This window comes from Doryrhamphus excisus, linkage group LG3, assembly GCF_037039965.1.
Source record: "Doryrhamphus excisus strain RoL-2023G ecotype Guam linkage group LG3, RoL_Dexc_Guam_v1.1, whole genome shotgun sequence".
NCBI lineage: Eukaryota > Metazoa > Chordata > Actinopteri > Syngnathiformes > Syngnathidae > Doryrhamphus > Doryrhamphus excisus.
In genome coordinates, this window is record NC_136359.1 from 3,142,890 (window position 1) to 3,162,859 (window position 19,970).

At 41.5% G+C, this 19,970-nt stretch overlaps 1 protein-coding gene and 1 long non-coding RNA gene across 6 annotated transcripts in view; one reads left to right on the forward strand and one right to left on the reverse strand.

Annotated features, from left to right (window-relative positions):
• Window positions 1-19,970, reverse strand: part of grid2 (glutamate receptor, ionotropic, delta 2) — a 487,185-nt gene that overhangs the window by 115,420 nt on the left and 351,795 nt on the right. For all 5 annotated transcript variants that reach the window (XR_009129664.2, XM_058071482.2, XM_058071485.2 and 2 more), the window contains exon 9: window positions 5,563-5,664. Coding sequence is in view for 4 of the 5 variants with exons in the window: in XM_058071482.2 (XP_057927465.2) it covers window positions 5,563-5,664 (102 nt within the window). In the remaining variant the exon portion in view is untranslated. The remainder of the gene's footprint in view (window positions 1-5,562; window positions 5,665-19,970) is intronic.
• Window positions 7,631-18,206, forward strand: LOC131128557 (uncharacterized). The gene is made up of 5 exons (XR_013627155.1): window positions 7,631-8,094; window positions 8,292-8,349; window positions 8,819-8,853; window positions 9,380-9,402; window positions 17,455-18,206. It is a non-coding gene; the product is annotated as an uncharacterized LOC131128557 (long non-coding RNA).

Sequence of the window (19,970 nt, forward strand, 5' to 3'; positions counted from 1 at the left end):
TTCAGGAGCGCTGGGTCATTTAATCATCCTCATAAAAGTTTCACTCACTTTAAGTTGCCGGCCTCAATCAATACCCAGTCAATGTTTTCCAGGCTGGAAAACTGCATCGCCCAGTTTAGTCGCTTTTTTGCCCTGCCACTCACCAGCAGTGAGATACTGCTTGGCACGATTCCACACTTTCCCCCGAAATGTATAGCGGAGATGCGGTTCCTCTCCGCCCTCCTGCATCCATCAAGGTGACAATTCTTCTTTTTTGTCAGCCGTAAAAAACAGTGGCTCCTCTGTCTGAAATCTAGTCAGCGAGGACCCCCCCTAAAAAAAAAAAACAGTAATCCCAAGCGCCTCCTACTGTTGTGTGGTGTACTGTCCCTTTAAATCATTATAATTAATGAACCTAAAGGTCTTAGGTTGAACATAATCAGATGTAAAACGCTGGTCGACAGCAGATTTGTTCAAATTTTGCAGATTTTCAATTCGTCTCGACTTAAACTAAGGTCCAGTTGGTTTTCTTCTTGAAACTTTTGATGTGAATTTTTTTTGGAATGGCTGTAATATGACCGGTAATCGCATCCTGTAAAATTAATTACTGTTCTGTACAGATAATATTGAAACTGAACAGGAACTTTAGAATTCCAATAACAATAACAAATGTTACTTTCATGTCTGCTGCTGTCATGGACCTTAAATATCAGGGGTGTTGTAAATTTCCTAGTTATTAATGTAATGTTTAGTACAGGCGCTGTTCAGGGCAGACTTCATGTTGGCTTTGTACCAGGCATCTTACGGGCAACTAAGTGGTCCTCAGTAAGACCCCAGTTTAGCCATTCCAGCTTGTTTTTGTACTGCATACATATGTCTGCGTTCGTGATAAAGGTGAGTTATAATGGGCTGTTAACGATCGTTCGCGATCGTATTTATATGCAAATTAGGCGGCGAATATCACCCGTTGTTTTGTGTGCGCCTGTGTGTTATGCTAATATTTGAAGTGCTAGCTAACCTGTTGGCGCCCTTTTCGTCGTGAAGCCAAATCCAGTATGGCTGTTTTCGAAACACTACAGCGTACTACATAACCCACAATGCATTGCGCTCCTACCCAGCCGAACTCAACAGGCTGAAGCTGATTTCACTTTAGCTCTAAACTCTTTAAAAACATCACTTTATTGATATTTATTTTAAATCACTCGAGAAAGTGGCCGTTTAGATCCTGAATGTGCCTTTTATTTGTTCCAACCGTTTACAATTTCGTTCGGCTGAATTCGGCAAAATTTAAGCTAGCGGAAGTTAGCAACGCACTTTTATTGTCACAAAATAAAACACCCCCTTACTTTTCTCATACAAAAAAACATAGTGATAAATCACTGTGAAAACAAGAAGCGAACCAACTCACAATATATCCTGCTTAACACCGCCGTTTGGTCCATCCTGCTGCTCAGTGTTCAGCCCATGTTTTTTTTTCGCAGTGACGTCACATCGCATTGCATCCTTGGTAATTTCAACATTTTTCAACATTCATCCGGCAACTTCTCCCATACTCCCTCAAATAGTTAGTAGGAGTAGTCGGTAAGTATGGGGTTTTGAACACAGCGTATGTGTGTGTTTAAATTAGCATGTGCACCTCTAAGTGTGTGACTTGCATTTATGCTAATGTTCATTCATTACAGAAACCAGACTCATCAAGACATTATGCTACTCACAAATCAACCTGTTGGATGGAGAATTGGACTGTAAAGGAATAAAAGCCACAAAGTTCTGCTACTTTGTCCGGACTCGCTCTCTGACAGGAGTTCTGGTGTGGATGAGGTGCTCCGCTCTCCCCCAACACACCAACTGCAAAACTAGATTACTGGGTCCAGATTACTCCATCATAATGATGTGGTGTCCAATCATCACAATTGTTATGACAGACAAATGTGCATCGGTGAGTGCAGGGTTTTATTTGCCACTATTTTTCATGAACTTAACATTATCCAGTTCTCTTTTTACATCTTTTTTTTTAACGATGTGGTGAGTATTGAAAACTGGCAAAAAATAAGCACGTTTTGCTTGCACCTCAACTTTAAATGAAGTCCCTTGCCAGGTTGTAAGTCAGCAGGTTCGGACCTCATGTCATATGCATTATACCCTATAGGGAAAATAGTTAAAAAATATGAACAAACCAAGTTGCAGCACAACATACTTTTACGTAACTTTCCTCTAAACGACGTGTCATGGATTGACGCCAGGATGTTCCCTTTGAAAAGTATAAAAATCATGAAGGAGGACAGACAACATGAAAATATAATCCCCGCGGCCAAGCCTGTCACTTGAGTGGAGATGGAAAAAAGACAAAAAGCAGCTGAGAGGTGAGTCACTGAGGGAATTTACGACGGGCTGTCTGAGCTATTCTGTACCATCAGGTTTCTTGTCGAAAAGAAATGTTTTAATGCGACCGACGAAAAGCCTGAAACTCATTTGCCTCAAAAGTATCAAAGTTCTCATCGGTGAGGGAAGGGTTCCACTAATGAGAAAGCCGTAAAAACATCATTACTGCGACGGTAGCGTCCATTTCATCAATACATTCCCCTGATAATCCATAGGATCGATTAAGAATGATTTGTCTTAATAGTGGCGTGATCTCAGCCCGGATGAAAAGATCAATAACTCATTAAACAACACAATGGGGTAATGGCGCAGAATGAACACATCCCTTTCACAGGGACGTAACATGCATGGTGCCTTTGAGAGCATTGCTCTATTCCAAATACAAACCAGCTACACGAGAGTTGCGGGAAAAAAGCCCGAGGCAACACTAAACAATCTGCTATCTGCAGAGCAGCATTTTCAACTGGCGGGAGAGAGTCAAAAGAAGTTCTGCGCGGGTCAAAAAAATATACATTTTATTTTGAAATGCAACCACATTAGCACATATACATATTTAATAAGATGACAATACTGTGCAAAAGTCTTAGTCTGGCATTAGATGTGTTCATAAGTCACTGTAGTTAAAATGTTGCGCCTTCACTCATCTATCATGCTGCCTCGTAGTGGAATATGACCTATTATTTGTCAAAAATATGCATATGGATGCAAATTGTATGAATTTGTGGATTAAATTAATCATTTTCAAGCATAAAAATGGCTAAATGAACTCAACTACATACAGGCATGATGGAAATCTTAATAAATAAATAAATAAAAAATAGCTAGAATTTACCTTTTACACATTTGGCCCATCCGCGGCCCACCTTTGCGCTATAAACAGTACCGAGACAAAATGCTGCATTCTCAGCATTATTATTATTATTCAATTATTATTATTATTATTCCCATTATTTGCAACTTGGTATGATGCCTGCACCGCTCTCTTGTTGTCACTTCCAGTGACACATGTTGATTCAATTGTTTTCAATTGTTTTTCATTGGCTCTGATATTCCTTTAATTTATTTTCAAAACATTCTTGTGGCTTTGATGAATATTTTTCATGTTTATTTTCCAGATGGCGGCGCAGCTTACAAGGTTTCAGATCTTCATTAGACAGCACCTCGGAGCACTACAGGCAGACAGGTTGTACGGTGTCCTCTACATTTTCTGTTTATTTTTTTGTTTTTTTACACCTTTTTTTTTTTGTTAACGGCCTCCTGGCATGATGGCCAAAGAGCTACGTTCAAATCATAAACTGTATAAGGTTCCTAAAATATTGTGACCGCTCAATAACACTCAAGAGGTTATTACTTAGGCTTATAAATATATATTTTTAAATTGTGCAATAAATATTTAACAATAAAAATAATTAAAAAAATTAATCATATTTTTAATGACCTCTCACTGCCCACCACGGGAATTACTGCTCTATGGGATTTAAATCGACGGTTTGACGACCCTGCACCACCTGAAGCACCAGTGTTCCATTGAATGAAAAAGCACCACAGATCATGATGGAATGGTTTGGATGACAGCTGGGATAGGCTCCAGCATACCTGCGAATAAGTGGCATAGAAAATGGATGGATGGATTCAACCTAGTAACCATAAGGGTAAATGTTCTTTCTTTGACGATATGACGCATGATTTACAGTACAGTTCTTGGTTATCATTAATAACTGGTGGGCGACTAATCCTGTTGATTCTAGGGGGCTTCTGTGATGCGTGTGGGGATGTGGCTGGCGCAGATCGAAGCAGATTTACCCTTAATGTTATTCCAAAAAATACTAAATAAATGCTTCAGTTTAGTGAAAATGTGCCTTCTTAATCGTATCGTAGGGGTTGGAGTACTTCCTGTTGTACATTGAAAATTCTCATTGAAACAGTATGAAACCATTAATGAGCAATAGTAGCTTGCCTACTATGATTGTGGACTAAAATATCTTCTTCTCCCTTTAAAGGTATGATCTGACGAGGGTATAAAAAAAAAATAAAAGCCAGAGAAAAGGGATAGCCACAAAGACGTGGAGCATCATCGCTTTCTTCTCGGCTTCTCTCACTTCAAAGACGAGATATGAAGAATTTACGGCGGTGAATCTTTAAAGCACACGTGGGATGTTCTCAAATGACGGCGGCGGCTGCTGTTGCTGCTGCTGCTGCAGGGGAGACAGGCAGGCAGGCAGCGAGGAGCAACGACGACACACTCTTCACTTCTTTTATGCGCATGTTAAATGTCAGAAATAAGGGAGGTGAGCTTACGGACTTATTTGTGTTTTGACTTTGCACAACTCCGCGCTCCAAACTTTCCAAACTGACCCTCAATGCACCTCACATCGAAGTTTAAAAACTATGTAGTGTTTTTGTTTGGAATGGTGAACATTTCTTGGTATATAGCGTGGGATCAGCATAAGGAGGACTCCTGTGGTGTCCCCCAGGGGCCTGTTCTTGAGCCCCCTTCCGTACATTATGAAGTCACAATTATCTTCCTACTCACTTGTGTGGCCAACAATAACCTGTTGAAATTATTTTGTTTTTATTTTTCTACACAAAATAAGATGAAAAATAAATAAACAAATCAAGAATAAAGAAAATCAATCAATCAGTAATAAATAAATAAACATAATAATAATAATAAAACAGCAAATAATAAAAACTTAACAAACCACATATAGTTGGTGGGTAGACTAAAGATCAGATTAAAATTAAAGCGTTATTAGAGCCCTGTAGACATGACAAAACAAGACTATAGTCACATTTATACTCTTTTTATTTACAACATATTGCGCAACTGCAGGGTCTTGAGACACATGCTAACTCGCAAACTAGAGAGCTAGCGACCTAAATGGTAGCCTTCAAGTTATTTCCTTTAAACTTAAATAGCCAAAAACTTACCACTTCCACACGGATAGGGAGGATAACTATTAACAGTTATTTAACCTTTAAGATGAACATTAATCAAACGTAATAATTTTTTCTGGGTACATGATACCATACAGCATCCATATCAAACTTGCGCGGACCGCACTAACATTAAACTTTCATATCAAGACGGGGGCCTCAAATTAGTGTCCGGCGGGCCACATTTGGCCCGCGGGCCGCGTGTTTGAGACCCCTGCTTTAGGAACAAGTTGAGACATCAAGAGTGGTGAGAGTGATACTCACCAGGACAGTGACGACTCTCAGCACCACTCCTCGCATGTTGTTCTCCAACTTCCTGTCTGTCAAAGTGCCATTCAGGCCGTGGACCGGATCCCATGTAGCCAGCTGAAGTGAACACACAGAAAACACAAGGTATATATATCTATTTGCATGGAAACGATTGGGATACACATTACATGACAAAGATTGTCTGGAAGACATCAATGAAAAGAGTAAAAACACATATCCAACTCCTGAATATTTTATCTTCTCTTGTCCTACTTTCTATTATGGCCTACTTCTGCGCGTACAATCTTGTCAAATTCTTTTTCCTTTTATACTCAAATTCCGTCTGCACCTGTGATTTATTTATTTATTTATTAATTTTTAAGCGCTCCCCGACCGTACTTTCTTCGTCTTTTTGACATCACAGATCAAACGCCCTCGGCTTCCCTGCAGGGAGGTAAGGAACAGGAAAAATGATGTAATTAAAAAATAAAACACATATGCAGGATTTTGTGATATATCGCCAAATAGAGTAAGTCCAAGAACACAGAAATGTATGTTTTACTGAATATTATACTACGCTGTGCGTCTGCTGTATTTTTCTCTTGTTTTGACTCTGATGAGGACATGCGTGTCTTATCTCTGCAACCCCTGTTAAGTCCTCATTTCGCCAGCAACACTGGTAAATATATGTGCATTTGTGGGGGTGTGTGCACACATATTAAGCGGGTGAGTCATTGTGTCTCGTCAGTTTTACCCTATGGACTGACTGCTTCACACTTTTATTAGTAGCCGACGGTAATGTCTTTATGCTATTCATTAGCCTTAAAAATGATTTTCACTTACAGTTTGTGCAGTGTTGCATGTCCCATTTCCACAAATGTCCCAATTTGTGGACTCCTGTAGAGCAGCTACACACAATAACCCGCACAATAAGCTTTCTAGATCTTCCAGAATATGCACCTATTCCAGCTGTATTGCCTTGATTTTTCCAAAACGGTCTATTTTATTTATTTAATTTATTCCACCCACCGTCTGCCTCCAGACACGCCCACTTAGCTTGTACCCTGACACGCCCATATAGAAGTCACCAGATGGCTGGAACTGCTGATTTCTCACAAGGTTCACTGTGAAGTCCAAATACTTCCAAATGCTCTAAGCCAGGGGTCTCAAACATGCGGCCCGCGGGCCAAATGTGGCCCGCAGGACACTAGTTTGAGGCCCCCGCCTTGATATGAAAGTTCAATGTTAGTTTGATATGGATGCTGTATGGTATCATGTACCCAGAAAAAAATATCACGTTTGATTAATGTTCATGTTAAAGGTTAAATAACTGTTAATAGTTATCCTCCCTATCCGTGTGGAAGTGGTAAGTTTTTGGCTATTTAAGTTGAAAGGAAATAACTTGAAGGCTACCGTTTAGGTCGCTAGCTCTCTAGTTTGCGAGTTAGCATGTGTCTCAAGACCCTGCAGTTGCGCAATATGTTGTAAATAAAAAGAGTATAAATGTGACTATAGTCGTGTTTTGTCATGTCTACAGGGCTCTAATAATGCTTTGTTAATTATAATACTAAGCTCATTATCTGAAACTTTGACATTGTTTAACACAATAGGTCAGATTTATCATAATTTTTATAATCATTTTTCATTTTTTTTGCCATTATTTTTATATAATATAACTTATTTTTCCAACATAAAAATTGTAAATCTTATTGATATACTTTATTTTGATATTATCTTACCCCTGATCATGTTTTATACTGCAATTACTTTTGCTGATTTTATTTAAAAGTTATTTTACGGTGCCTATAAATAACTTTTCCTTGCTGATTGGCCGAGAGGAATCACATGGTTCTCCTGCCTGATCTCCTGGGTTGGACTCAAAGCATTCTTGCGATTATGCTTCCTGCATGTGCTGGTCTTATCCCGGTTTTAGCAAACAAAAAAGTCACACAACACAAACTAAAGCACATTTAACAAACGTATACTTTTAATTGAAATAGTCCAAAAACTCTCGATGCATTTTATAAAGTCATCAGCTCAGTATTAAAAATGTCCTCACTACTCGCATTTGTGTGTGTTTTATTTTGTCATTAGACGCGTGTGGCGTCTAATGCAATGGCAATAAAGTGCAAGACAATTGGAGTTGTAGCGCTTTAATGTTCCGTGGGATTCTCAAGGGAAATCAATGTGGCGTCTGTAATATTGAGGAAACTATTTGATACGAATAAGCGCTGATTTATGTGCAATCATTCATCGGGAAGCGTCTGCCAAATGACAAGCAAGATGTTGTGTTTCATGTAGCGCTTTATTAGCTTTGCATGATAGCTTGACACAAAGTTGGACATTATTGTGTCTCATTCTCGCGCCGTGTTCTGGCGACATTTTTGTATCGTTACATTACACTTGATGTCATTACACTTGATGACATGTTAACTGACAAAGATTCACTCGAACAGAACCATTTGAATAAAGTCCATTTTATTTCACAGGCACCGATTCCCAGCAGAAGATATAGTAACTCAAGGCAGTGGAACTTTGGCGATGGAGGTAAGGAAAAACCTCTCTCACTTAGAGATTTAGCGTTAGCGTTGCTAAAGTCAGAAATTATGTCATGTCATTTGATGTATGGAACAGGTCTAGAACCGCACTCCTTGTACATATAGAACACTAAACACCGCATGACGGAGGCAAGGAAAAACTCACTTGAACAGAACCATCTGAATAAAGTCCATTTTATTTCACAGGCACCGATTCCCAGCAGAAGATATAGTAACTCGAGGCAGTGGAACTTTGGCGATGGAGGTAAGGAAAAACCTCCCTCCCTTAGAGATTTAGCGTGGGGTGGATATCTTACTAAAGTCAGAAATTATGTCATGTCATTTGACGTATGGAGCAGGTCTAGAAACGCACTCCTTGTACATATAGAGCACTATCCAAACACTGCATGACGGAGGCAAGGAAAGACTCACTCGAACACAACCATCTGAATATGAATAAAGTCAATTTTATTTCACGAACACCGATTCCCAGCAGAAGATATAGTTACTCAAGGCAGTGGAACTTTGGCGATGGAGGTAAGGAAAAACCTCCCTCACTTAGAGATTTCGCGTTAGCGTTACTAAAGTCAGAAATTATGTCATGTCATTTGACGTATGGAGCAGGTCTAGAACCGCACTTTTTGTACATATAGAACACTAAACACCGCATGACGGAGGCAAGGAAAAACTCACTCGAACAGAACCATCTGAATAAAGTCCGTTTTATTTCACAGGCACCGATTCCCAGCAGAAGATATAGTAACTCAAGGCAGTGGAACTTTGGTGATGGAGCTAAGGAAAAACCTCCCTCCCTTAGAGATTTAGCGTGGGGTGGCTATCTTACTAAAGTCAGAAATTATGTCATGTCATTTGACGTATGGAGCAGGTCTAGAAACGCACTCCTTGTACATATAGAGCACTATCCAAACACTGCATGACGGAGGCAAGGAAAGACTCACTCGAACACAACCATCTGAATATGAATAAAGTCAATTTTATTTCACAAACACCGATTCCCAGCAGAAGATATAGTTACTCAAGGCAGTGGAATTTTGGCGATGGAGGTAAGGAAAAACCTCCCTCACTTAGAGATTTCGCGTTAGCGTTACTAAAGTCAGAAATTATGTCATGTCATTTGACGTATGGAACAGGTCTAGAACCGCACTCCTTGTACATATAGAACACTAAACACCGCATGACGGAGGCAAGGAAAAACTCACTCGAACAGAACCATCTGAATAAAGTCCATTGTATTTCACAAGCAGCAATTCCCAGCAGTAGATATAGTAATCAAGGCAGTGGAACTTTGGCGATGGAGGTAAGGAAAAACCTCTCTCCCTTAGAGATTTAGCGTGGGTTGGCAATCTTACTAAAGTCATTTGACATATGGAGCAGGTCTAGAACAGCACTCCTTGTAACACTAAACACTAGAACACTATCCAAACACTGCATGACGGAGGCAAGGAAAAACTCACTCAAACAGAACCACCTGAATAAAGTCAATTTTATTTCACGAGCACTGATTCCCAGCAGAAGATATAGTAACTCAAGGCGGTGGAACTTTGGCGATGGAGGTAAGGAAAAACCTCCCTCCCTTAGAGATTTAGTGTGGGGTAGCTATCTTACTAAAGTCAGAAATTATGTCATGTCATGGAGCAGGTCTAGAACCGCACTCCTTGTACATGTAGAACACTATCCAAACACTGCATGACGGAGGCAAGGAAAAACTCACTCAAACAGAACCACCTGAATAAAGTCCATTTTATTTCACAAGCACCAATTCCCAGCAGTAGATATAGTAACTCAAGGTGGTGGAACTTTGGCGATGGAGGTAAGGAAAAACCTCCTTATTCTCGGTTGTTTTGAGTAAATAGTGCTGAAACAAGTCTGTGGAGTGCTAGTATATATGAAAGAAGATACCGGAGTGAAGGAAGATCTTTTTGCACAGCAGCAGCTTTCCTGTCAAAGGCAAAAACTCTGGCGGTGTTGTTCTACCCCCGTGACTCTCCTCTCTGCTCTCTAACAGCTGGTAGAAAATAGCCTGGTGGCGCTCCATGCCTTCATTCATATTCTAGTTCTCCTTCTCTTTCATGTGCCAAACCCTCACTGCTGCATCTTGTCCAAGCTTGTGCCACTACTTCGCCTTCCTTCTGTCATGGCTGCCAAATGTTGCACGAGCGACAGTAGCAAAGCAGACAAGCTGCTGAGCCATTTCACTGCTCCAGCATCCTCCTCTACTCACCCCCCTCCCCCTCTTTTTTTTGGTCTCCCCCGCTGATGAGCAACATGTGTCACTGCAGTCTCCTAACAGCTTGCACACCAAGCCGTCCTTCTGTCTTCTCTATCCTTTCTCACCAACACCAAGTCCCTCTATTTCAAAATATATTCCTCTACCCCTCCCTCGTTGATTCAAATTCAACCCTATCCCTGCACCCCCCCCCATCATCATCTAACAGAGTGAGCACAGCTTGCAGTCCAGTCTGCAATAGTGACAAATCCTCTTGCCATCAGCTCCTTAGCTCCTTGTGTGTCCAAAGTGGTTCCGGACCAACTGGGTCAGGATTCTGTGTGCTGTACTAATGCGGTACATTCATTCATTTTCTACTGCTTTTTCCTCAAAAGGGTCGCGGGGGGTGCTGGAGCCTATCCCAGCTGTCTTCAGGCGAGAGGCGGGGTACACCCTGGACTGGTGGCCAGCCAATCACAGGGCACATATAGTCAAACAACCATTCACACTCACATTCATACCTATGGACAATTTGGAGTCGCTAATTAACCTAGCATGTTTTTGGAATGTGGGAGGAAACCGGAGTCCCTGGAGATGGCAGAGGGTGGAATTGAACTCGGGTCTCCTAGCTGTGAGGCCTGCACACTAACCACTCATTCACTGTGCAGCCAGACTGAAATTGATAATTCATTCATTTTCTACCGCTTATCCTAACGGGGGGTGCTGGAGCCTATCCCAGCTGTCTTCGGGTGAGAGGCAGGGTCCACCCTGGACTGGTGGCCAGCCAATCACAGGGCACATATAGACAAACAACCATTCACACTCACATTCATACCTATGGACAATTAGGAGTCGCTAATTAACCTAGCATGTTTTTGGAATGTGGGAGTCCCCGCAGATGGCTGAGGGTGGAATTGAACTCGGGTGTCCTGCACGCTAACCACTTCACCACTGTGCAGCCAGACTGAAATTAATAATGTGATTTTAAATTATTTGAGAACTTTTAGCAGAAATGTCCATTCGTACGCCTTTTTTTCCCCACGTATTCCAGGTCCGGTTCAATTCCATCGAGGGGACCCGGTTATGAGACATGATCTATTCATCCTGTCAGCAAATGCAGCCAAAATAAATAAGTCAAATAATATAAATAAAAGTTAATGTCTTGCATGGGGAGACTTGCACCAGGGTTACCAAGATAATAAAACACCTCCGATGGTGCATTTAAGTCAATATGTGATTGTTGTTTTTTTTAAACTTCCTTGCTTAAAAGTATGCAAATAAAATAAATCAAAGCAGTCATTTACAAGAAAAGCTAGGCGCCATCCCGATGATTTGATTTGACAGTTAAATAAGACGCACATCCCGTCAGAATGGGGCCGCATGTGAATAAATAATTGCTGTTCCACAGCATACAAGTACATTTGGGAGCAAAAAAAAACCAAAAACACAAGCAGGAGCAAACAAACACAAGTCTACAATTAGAGCAGTCGTGTACTGACGGTAAGCGCTTCGTGTGCAGGACCCGAAGTATTAGGCTGTACAATTTGTTCTGCCTGATCACTCGTACCCTTTCATTCGCTCCCCGTTACCACACACACACACACGCACACACGTACACACGCACGCAACACGACACGATTATTGTGAAAGCGACAACAACAAGTTCTGTTCTGATTTCCCAGATGAGCTGCAAGCTGTTTTATTGCCTGCTTGGGAGTACTTGGAAGATCTGTGTGTGTGTGTGTGTGTGTATGTGTGTATGTGTGTCAAGGGAAATGCTCTCACAACTACTACTACAACTACTACACATGCACACTTTTCCCCTCTTCACAACCTTCTCAACACTAAATTAAACGCTGTTACACTTTTTAAGTACTTTTTAAGTACTTTTAAGGTCAAAAGAGTGCTGAACACATATTTACACAAATACAATCAAACCCTCGTTTATCAAGGTTCATTGGTTCCCAGATTCAACCGCGATAAGTGAATTTCTGCGATGTAGATGGAATATTTTTGTTATGGAAAAAACAGTTTTTAACATTATTCTAGATATCACATAACATCCATATACTCACCTTTATAATTGTATTACCCGATACAGGAGGGAGAGAAAATAATATGTTAGCAGTTCCTTGAGGTTTTTTTTCTAGACTGCATACTTCCTGTGGTGGCTATTGTCTCATCAATGTATTTTAATGTGGGTTTAAATGGCTTTACACAATAAACCATTTAAACCAGGGGTCTCAAAAACACGGCCCCCGGGCCAAATGTGGCCCACAGGACACTAGTTTGAGGCCCCCGCCTTGATATAAAAGTTTAATGTTAGTGCGGCCCGCGCAAGTTTAATAAGGATGCTGTATGGTATCATGTACCCAGAAAAAATTATTACTTTTGATTAATGTTCATGTTAAAGGTTAAATAACTGTTAATAGTTATCCTCCCTATCCGTGTGGAAGTGGTACGTTTGGCTATTTAAGTTTATAGGAAATAACTTGAAGGCTACTGTTTAGGTCCCTAGCTCTCTAGTTTGCGAGTTAGCATGTGTCTCAAGACCCTGCAGTTGCGCAATATGTTGTAAATAAAAAGAGTATAAATGTGACTATAGTCGTGTTTTGTCATGTCTACAGGGCTCTAATAATGCTTTGTTCATTTTAATCTGAAAAAAATAATTTGTCTACCCACCAACTATATGTGGTTTCCTCCCACATTCCAAAAACATGCTAGGTTAATTAGCGACTCCAAATTGTCCATAGGTATGAATGTGAGTGTGAATGGTTGTTTGTCTATACGTGCCCTGTGATTGGCTGGCGACCAGTCCAGGGTGTACCCCGCCTCTCGCCCGAAGACATCTGGGATAGGCTCCAGCACCCCCACAATACTCGTAAGGATAAGCGGTAGAAAATGAATGAATAGTTAGTTTGCCATTTTTATGATTGAAAATCCTTAATTTAATAAAAAATAGTAAATACAATTTGCTTACAAATTGTGACTGTAGTCCAAGTGGACACACAGAAAATGAAAAAAGTTATGTTTTATAAAGTAAAAGTAGTTATTTAAATATATTCAAGCACTTTTCAAGCCTTGCAAGATTCCAATTTCATGCAATTTTGCAGAGAATTAACAAATCTGGAACAATAATGCGTAACAGTGTTATCATTTAATTTCAATGTTCCATTTTTAATTGGGCAACAAAGCAAATGATGATATCAACCAATGCCTCAGACTTATTGGGACATTTCTTTTTAATATAGTAACTTTAAATCAGGGCGGCACGGCGAATGAGTGGTTAGCGCGCAGACCACACAGCTAGGAGACCAGGGTTTAATTCCACCCTCGGCCATCTCTGTGTGGAGTTTGCATGTTCTCCCTGTGCATGCGTGGGTTTTCTCCGGGTACTCCGGTTTCCTCCCACATTCCAAAAACATGCTAGGTTAATTAGTGACTCCAAATTGTCCATAGGTATAAATGTGAGTGTGAATGGTTGTTTGTCTGTAAAAGCACTAGAGCAAAACAATGCAAACATTCAATCATAAAAAAATAAATACGCCCAAAATTTAATATACTAATAATGCAATCTCAGTGTAAAGCATCGTTCAGGCTATTTTAACAGAAGTACCAAAGTACTCGGTTGCACAGCGGTCGAGTGGTTAGCACACACACCTCACAGCTAGGAGACGAGGGTTCAATTCCACCCTCGGCCGTCTCTGTGTGGAGTTTGCATGTTCTCACCGTGCATTGCATGGTTTTCTCCCACATTCCAAAAACATGCTAGGTTAATTAGCGACTCCAAATTGTCCATAGGTATGAATGTGAGTGTGAATGGTTGTTTGTCTATATGTGCACTGTGATTGGCTGGCGATCAGTCCAGTGTGTACCCCACCTCTCGCCCGAAGACAGCTGGGATAGGCTCCAGCACGGCCCGTGACCCTCGTGAGGAAAATGCGGTACAAATGAATGAACTTTAACTCATTGAAATAAGACACATGAGTCAATAACTCATAGCGACCTAGTGTGATCATATACAGCACGTGAGTAAATATTTAAACCTATGGCTGAGTATGAGGTGTTTCTATTTACTGATGCGTCACAGAAAAATGCAAGCACGCACATGCTGCGGCACACATGGTCTGCCATCTAAACGCATGAAGAGATGAAGGAGTAAATCCACCGGGACTCTTTAAGTGATGTTAAGCTGCACAGCAGGAATAATCTAAAAAGGCATTAAACACACGGTGGGGTCTATCAAAAATACAGGCGCATACATGCGAAGTCAGAAATAATACATGAGCGCATACACGGCGAGATTGAACGGAGAACAGAGGAGTTCCACTTGAATTGACGACACGTTTGTTTCGGCAGTAGAAGATGTAAAATAACGGTAACCACACAGTCTTAACAGCTAAGCTGAATTGAAAGCGATACAGTTGCAAAGTCATGTTATTAATATATCGTATTGCTGCACTAGAGTGTCGACAAATTGGACGATTTGATTCGGAGAAATGTGATTCAACTACCAATCTTACCGTGAAATCAAATGAAAATGTCATGCGATCAAGATTGTACCATTCTCTTCCGCATTTTCAACTTTCATATCTGCTCTGGTTTAACTCCAAATCTTGCTATTGGATTTGGAATGAATAAAATGGACGAGATTCACCCACAGTAGCCACGTTTACATAAGGAGTTTTTCTCTTTCCGAATGGAATCTTCCGAATGACCTTTTCTGAAAACAATGGTATACATGGAAAGACAAACACGCGGCCCGCGGGCCAAATGTGGCCCGCAGGAGACTAGTTTGAGGCCCCCGCCTTGATATGAAAGTTTAATGTTAGTTTGATATGGATGCTGTATGGTATCATGTACCCAGAAAAAATTATTACGTTTGATTAATGTTCATGTTAAAGGTTAAATAACTGTTATAGTTATCCTCCCTATCCGTGTGGAAGTGGTAAGTTTTTGGCTATTTAAGTTGAAAGGAAATAACTTGAAGGCTACCGTTTAGGTCGCTAGCTCTCTAGTTTGCGAGTTAGCATGTGTCTCAAGACCCTGCAGTTGCGCAATATGTTGTAAATAAAAAGAGTATAAATGTGACTATAGTCGTGTTTTGTCATGTCTACAGGGCTCTAATAATGCTTTGTTCATTTTAATCTGAAAAAAATAATTTGTCTACCCACCAACTATATGTGGTTTCTTAAGTTTTTATTATTATTATTATATTTATTTATTACTGATTGATTGATTTTCTTTATTCTTGATTTGTTTATTTAAAATACCAAACTGGTACAAAGTTTAGACACCCCTGTTGCATGGAATGACAGAGCCAGGAAAGCCAAATATTTACAGTACGTACATCTACATTTAAATACGGATAGATTTAAATGCATCATCTTGACACTCAACAAACATGGCCTCTCCGTGAACACATTCGATTTATTGGCTGAATCCAGGAGTTGTGCTAAGAATGTCGAACAGACAGGCGGCAGCAGCAGCAGCAGCCAGGCTATTAATCCACGTGTCTGTCAAAGTGTCAATCAGTCAGTCAGTCAGTGAGCTAAGTTGGGAAAAGTTTGGAAAAAAGTGCTGGATGACCTGTAGTCTATGCCAAGTGTTTGTTTACATGTGGAAATGCATTCCCGTCATCCATCCATGCAATATAGCAGTTCATGTGTAATCCTGCACAACAGGACCTCACTAGATAAACACAAAATGGGGGGAGTGATGGGAGTGAAGTTAAGGTCAGCCAAGGTTGACCAGAATATAAAACACGGCGTTCCCAAACACATACCTTTATCTCCATTTTCACATCCAAAATGGAGCCTGAATTAAATTCAGAGCACATGTTGCTCTTCTCTTTGTTTTCCCTCACCTTTTGTTCCAACGGCACTCATGAAAAGGAAAAAAAAAAACAAAACAAATACACAAAAAAGAAAATGTCATTCATTCATTTTCTGCTTTTCCTCACCAGGGTTGACTGGTGGCCAGCCAATCACAGGGCACATATAGACAAACAACCATTCACACTCACATTCATACCTATGGACAATTTGGAGTCGCTAATTAACCTAGCATGTTTTTGGAATGTGGGAGGAAACCGGAGTACCCGGAGAAAACCCACGCATGCACGGGGAGAACATACAAACTCCACACAGAGATGGCCGAGGGTGGAATTGAACTGACGTCTGCATGGTAACCACTTGTCCACCGTGCAGGCCTTCCTAAAACTTCATTCATTCATTCATTTTCTACCGCTTAGGGTTGCGGGGGGTGCTGGAGCCTATCCCAGCTGTTTTTGGCGAGGACTGGTGGCCAGCCAATCACAGGGCACATATAGACAAACAACCATTCACACTCACATTCATACCTATGGACAATTTGGAGTTGCTAATTAACCTAGCATGTTTTTGGAATGTGGGAGGAAAACCCACACATGCACAGGGAGAACTCCGGTTTCCTCCCACATTCCAAAAACATGCTAGGTTAATTAGCGACTCCAAATTGTCCATAGATATGAATGTGAGTGTGAATGGTTGTTTGTCTATATGTGCCCTGTGATTGGCTGACCACCAGTTCAGGGTGTACCCCGTCTCTTGCACAAAACCAGCTGGGATAGGCTCCAGCACACTGAATTAATAAATGTATTTGGGAACAACACAACCTGGAAGTCATTTATTTGGAAAACCAAGAACAGACATTTATAGTGGTGCCTTGGTTAGCATCATTCTGTTCCAGAAGGTGAATCTCTAACTTAATCTAATCCAGATACCTCCCGGACGCCTCCCTGGTGAGGTGTTCTGGGCATGCCCAGCCAGGAAAAGACCCCGGGGCAGATCTAGGACACGCTGGATGGATTATATCTCACAGCTGGCCTGGGAATGCCTTAGTGTCCTCCCGGTGGAGCTGGAGGAGGTGGCCGGGGACCGGGAAGTCTGGGCTTCCCTACTGAGACTGCTGCCCCCTGACCCGGACCCGGATAACCGGAGAAAAATGGATGGATAGATTGAGTCAAAACATTTTTGGGTGAAAAAACCCACAGATTTAACGACTTCAAGCGCACGGCTATTATTCTAAGGAGTGTTGCAATCTGGCATCTGTAGTCATTTAATATTCTCCTTTAACAGTGTCATCAAAATGTCATTTCTACAGGGCACAGATGGAACGTGATAACCTTGTCGGTAGCCTTAACAAGGGTTCCCTTATGGGTGTCCTTGAAGTACCAGTAAGACACGCACAAAAGTGCAGAGAGTGGATGAGCACACCAACAGGAGGAAGAGATGAGAGCTAATCCTCTGGGGAGTTTTCGTGGTCCGCATCAGCTTGTCGAGTGTGTGTGTGTGTGTGTGTGGATTGTGTACCCACGGTGTTTGTGTACTCCTTAGTGTGTGTCCACTGCTGTATGCAAATGTGCGGAATGTGTAAGTGGTGTCGGGGGGTAGGTGGTGGGTGTGTTATCCCGCACGCTTGTGTATTTTGTGATCCACAGAGGCATGCAATCCTAGGCAGACTTCGGCTGCTGTAATCCGAGGTTTACATGCTGTAATGCTGCTGAAAACCCTGCAGGCCTCGCTGGCAGGGAGGAAGGGCAAGGAGGGGAAGGAGGAGGAACACCATGGAGGAGACATGAGAGAGGGGCTACAAGGGACCACAACCCTGGGAAAATTCAACTAAAAGAAATCCCATTGAAGGTTATGCAGTTTTTTAGCCTTAGAAAATATTATAATACCAGTTTGATTGATTGACGGTAACATTTTTCACCAAAATTTTACTAACATGGCACAAAAGCTTGTGAGGCTGCTCAGTCAGCATCTAAAACAAAATTTTCCAAAATGTTTTTAATGACGTAACTTCCTCCAAGGGGTCCTGCTAACTGGCAGATCCCACTTCTGACACCACCATTTTTGATCCATTCATTCATTTTCTACTGCTTATCCTCACAAGGGTTGCAGAGGGTGCTGGAGCCTATCCCAGCTGTCTTCAGGCGAGAGGCGGGGTACACCCTGGACTGGTGGCCAGCCAATCACAGGGCACATATAGACAAACAACCATTCACACTCACATTCATACCTATGGACAATAGCATGTTTTTGGAAACCTTGCAATGCACGGGGAGAACATGCAAACTCCACACAGAGATGGCCGAGGGTGGAATTGAACCCTGGTCTCCTAGCTGTGAGGTGTGTGTGCTAACCACTCGTCCGCTGTGCAACTTAAACTGATGTAATTTATGGTGTAATTTAGGATTATGAACCTATGTATTTTATTTAGCACTTTTTATTTTTTAGTTTGTTGCCCTCTTTTGTTTACATTTTTTGCTTTGCTCCGTAACCAGGAAAAAGCCGAAATAAACAAACAAAAGCTCATTTTTTAATAGTTTTTTTTTCAGTTTCCACGTGCTACACGCAGTACTAAATGTCTTAATTGCTAAAGTGACAAATATGTGTTTATATAGTATTGGTCGGCGGCACGGAGACCAGGGTTCAATTCCACCCTCGGTCATCTCTGTGTGAAGTTTGCATGTTCTCCCCGTGCATTGCAAGGTTTCCTCCCACATTCCAAAAACATGCTAGGTTAATTAGCGACTCCAAATTGTCCATAGGTATGAATGTGAGTGTGAATGGTTGTTTGTCTATATGTGCCCTGTGATTGGCTGGCCACCAGTCCAGGGTGTACCCCGCCTCTTGCACAAAGACAGCTGGGATAGGCTCCAGCACCCCCATGCGACCCTTGTGAGGAAAAGCCGTAGAAAATGAATGAATAGTATTGGTCATATGATAGACACGTACAGTAAATACTTTCTCAGTTCATCTGCTGAGTCGAGGACAACCTTTTTTATGTCGATAACGTGTGAAAACTTAAAATAAAATGAAGGTAAAAAAGGTTTAGGAAGTATCCACATGAGTTTGGATATATAGTCTTGAGCAAAACGTGGAGAAGAGGAAAATGAAAGGAGAGCACCCATGCAAGAAGAGGTACAGGGTGAGCTCGATGGATGGCAAATCAAACCGATGCAAATATGTTCCCTCAACTGTAATCACTTTAATATGTGGAACCGCACGCGCACGCACACTGGCAGGGAGAGGCATGGGTACACGCTGAGTGCAAATCCATAATGCGTTTGCATATTAGGGCTAGCAGAGATTCTACTGCATGAAGGCATGATGATCCATGAGGTTTGGTATTCAGGAGCCCTGCGAGCCTTCAGATGGTTAAGAAGTTATAGAGACAAAAACTACCAAATGCATGCCAGAAGATGACCATCGTGTTCTTTTAGAAAACAGAAACTAAGTCCAAATGGACTGAAAACATAATGTCATTAAGAACCTTTGATGTGACTTCCTGTTCCCCACAAATCTGCCTCCCCGTCACTAAGGTTCTCTAGGGAACAAATTTACTGTGACACACACAAATATGGGTTTTACTTTGGTCTTAAATGGCTGCACGGTGCTCGAGTGGTTAGCGCTCAGACCTCATAGCTAGGAGACCGGAGTTCAATCCCACCCTCAGCCATCTCTGTGTGGAGTTTGCATGTTCTCCCCGTGCATGGGTTTTCCCTGGTTTCCTCCCACATTCCAAAATTCCCAAAAACATGCTAGGTAAATTGGTTAATTGAATGTGAGTGTGAATGGTTGTTTGTCTATATGTGCCCTGTGATTGGCTGGCGA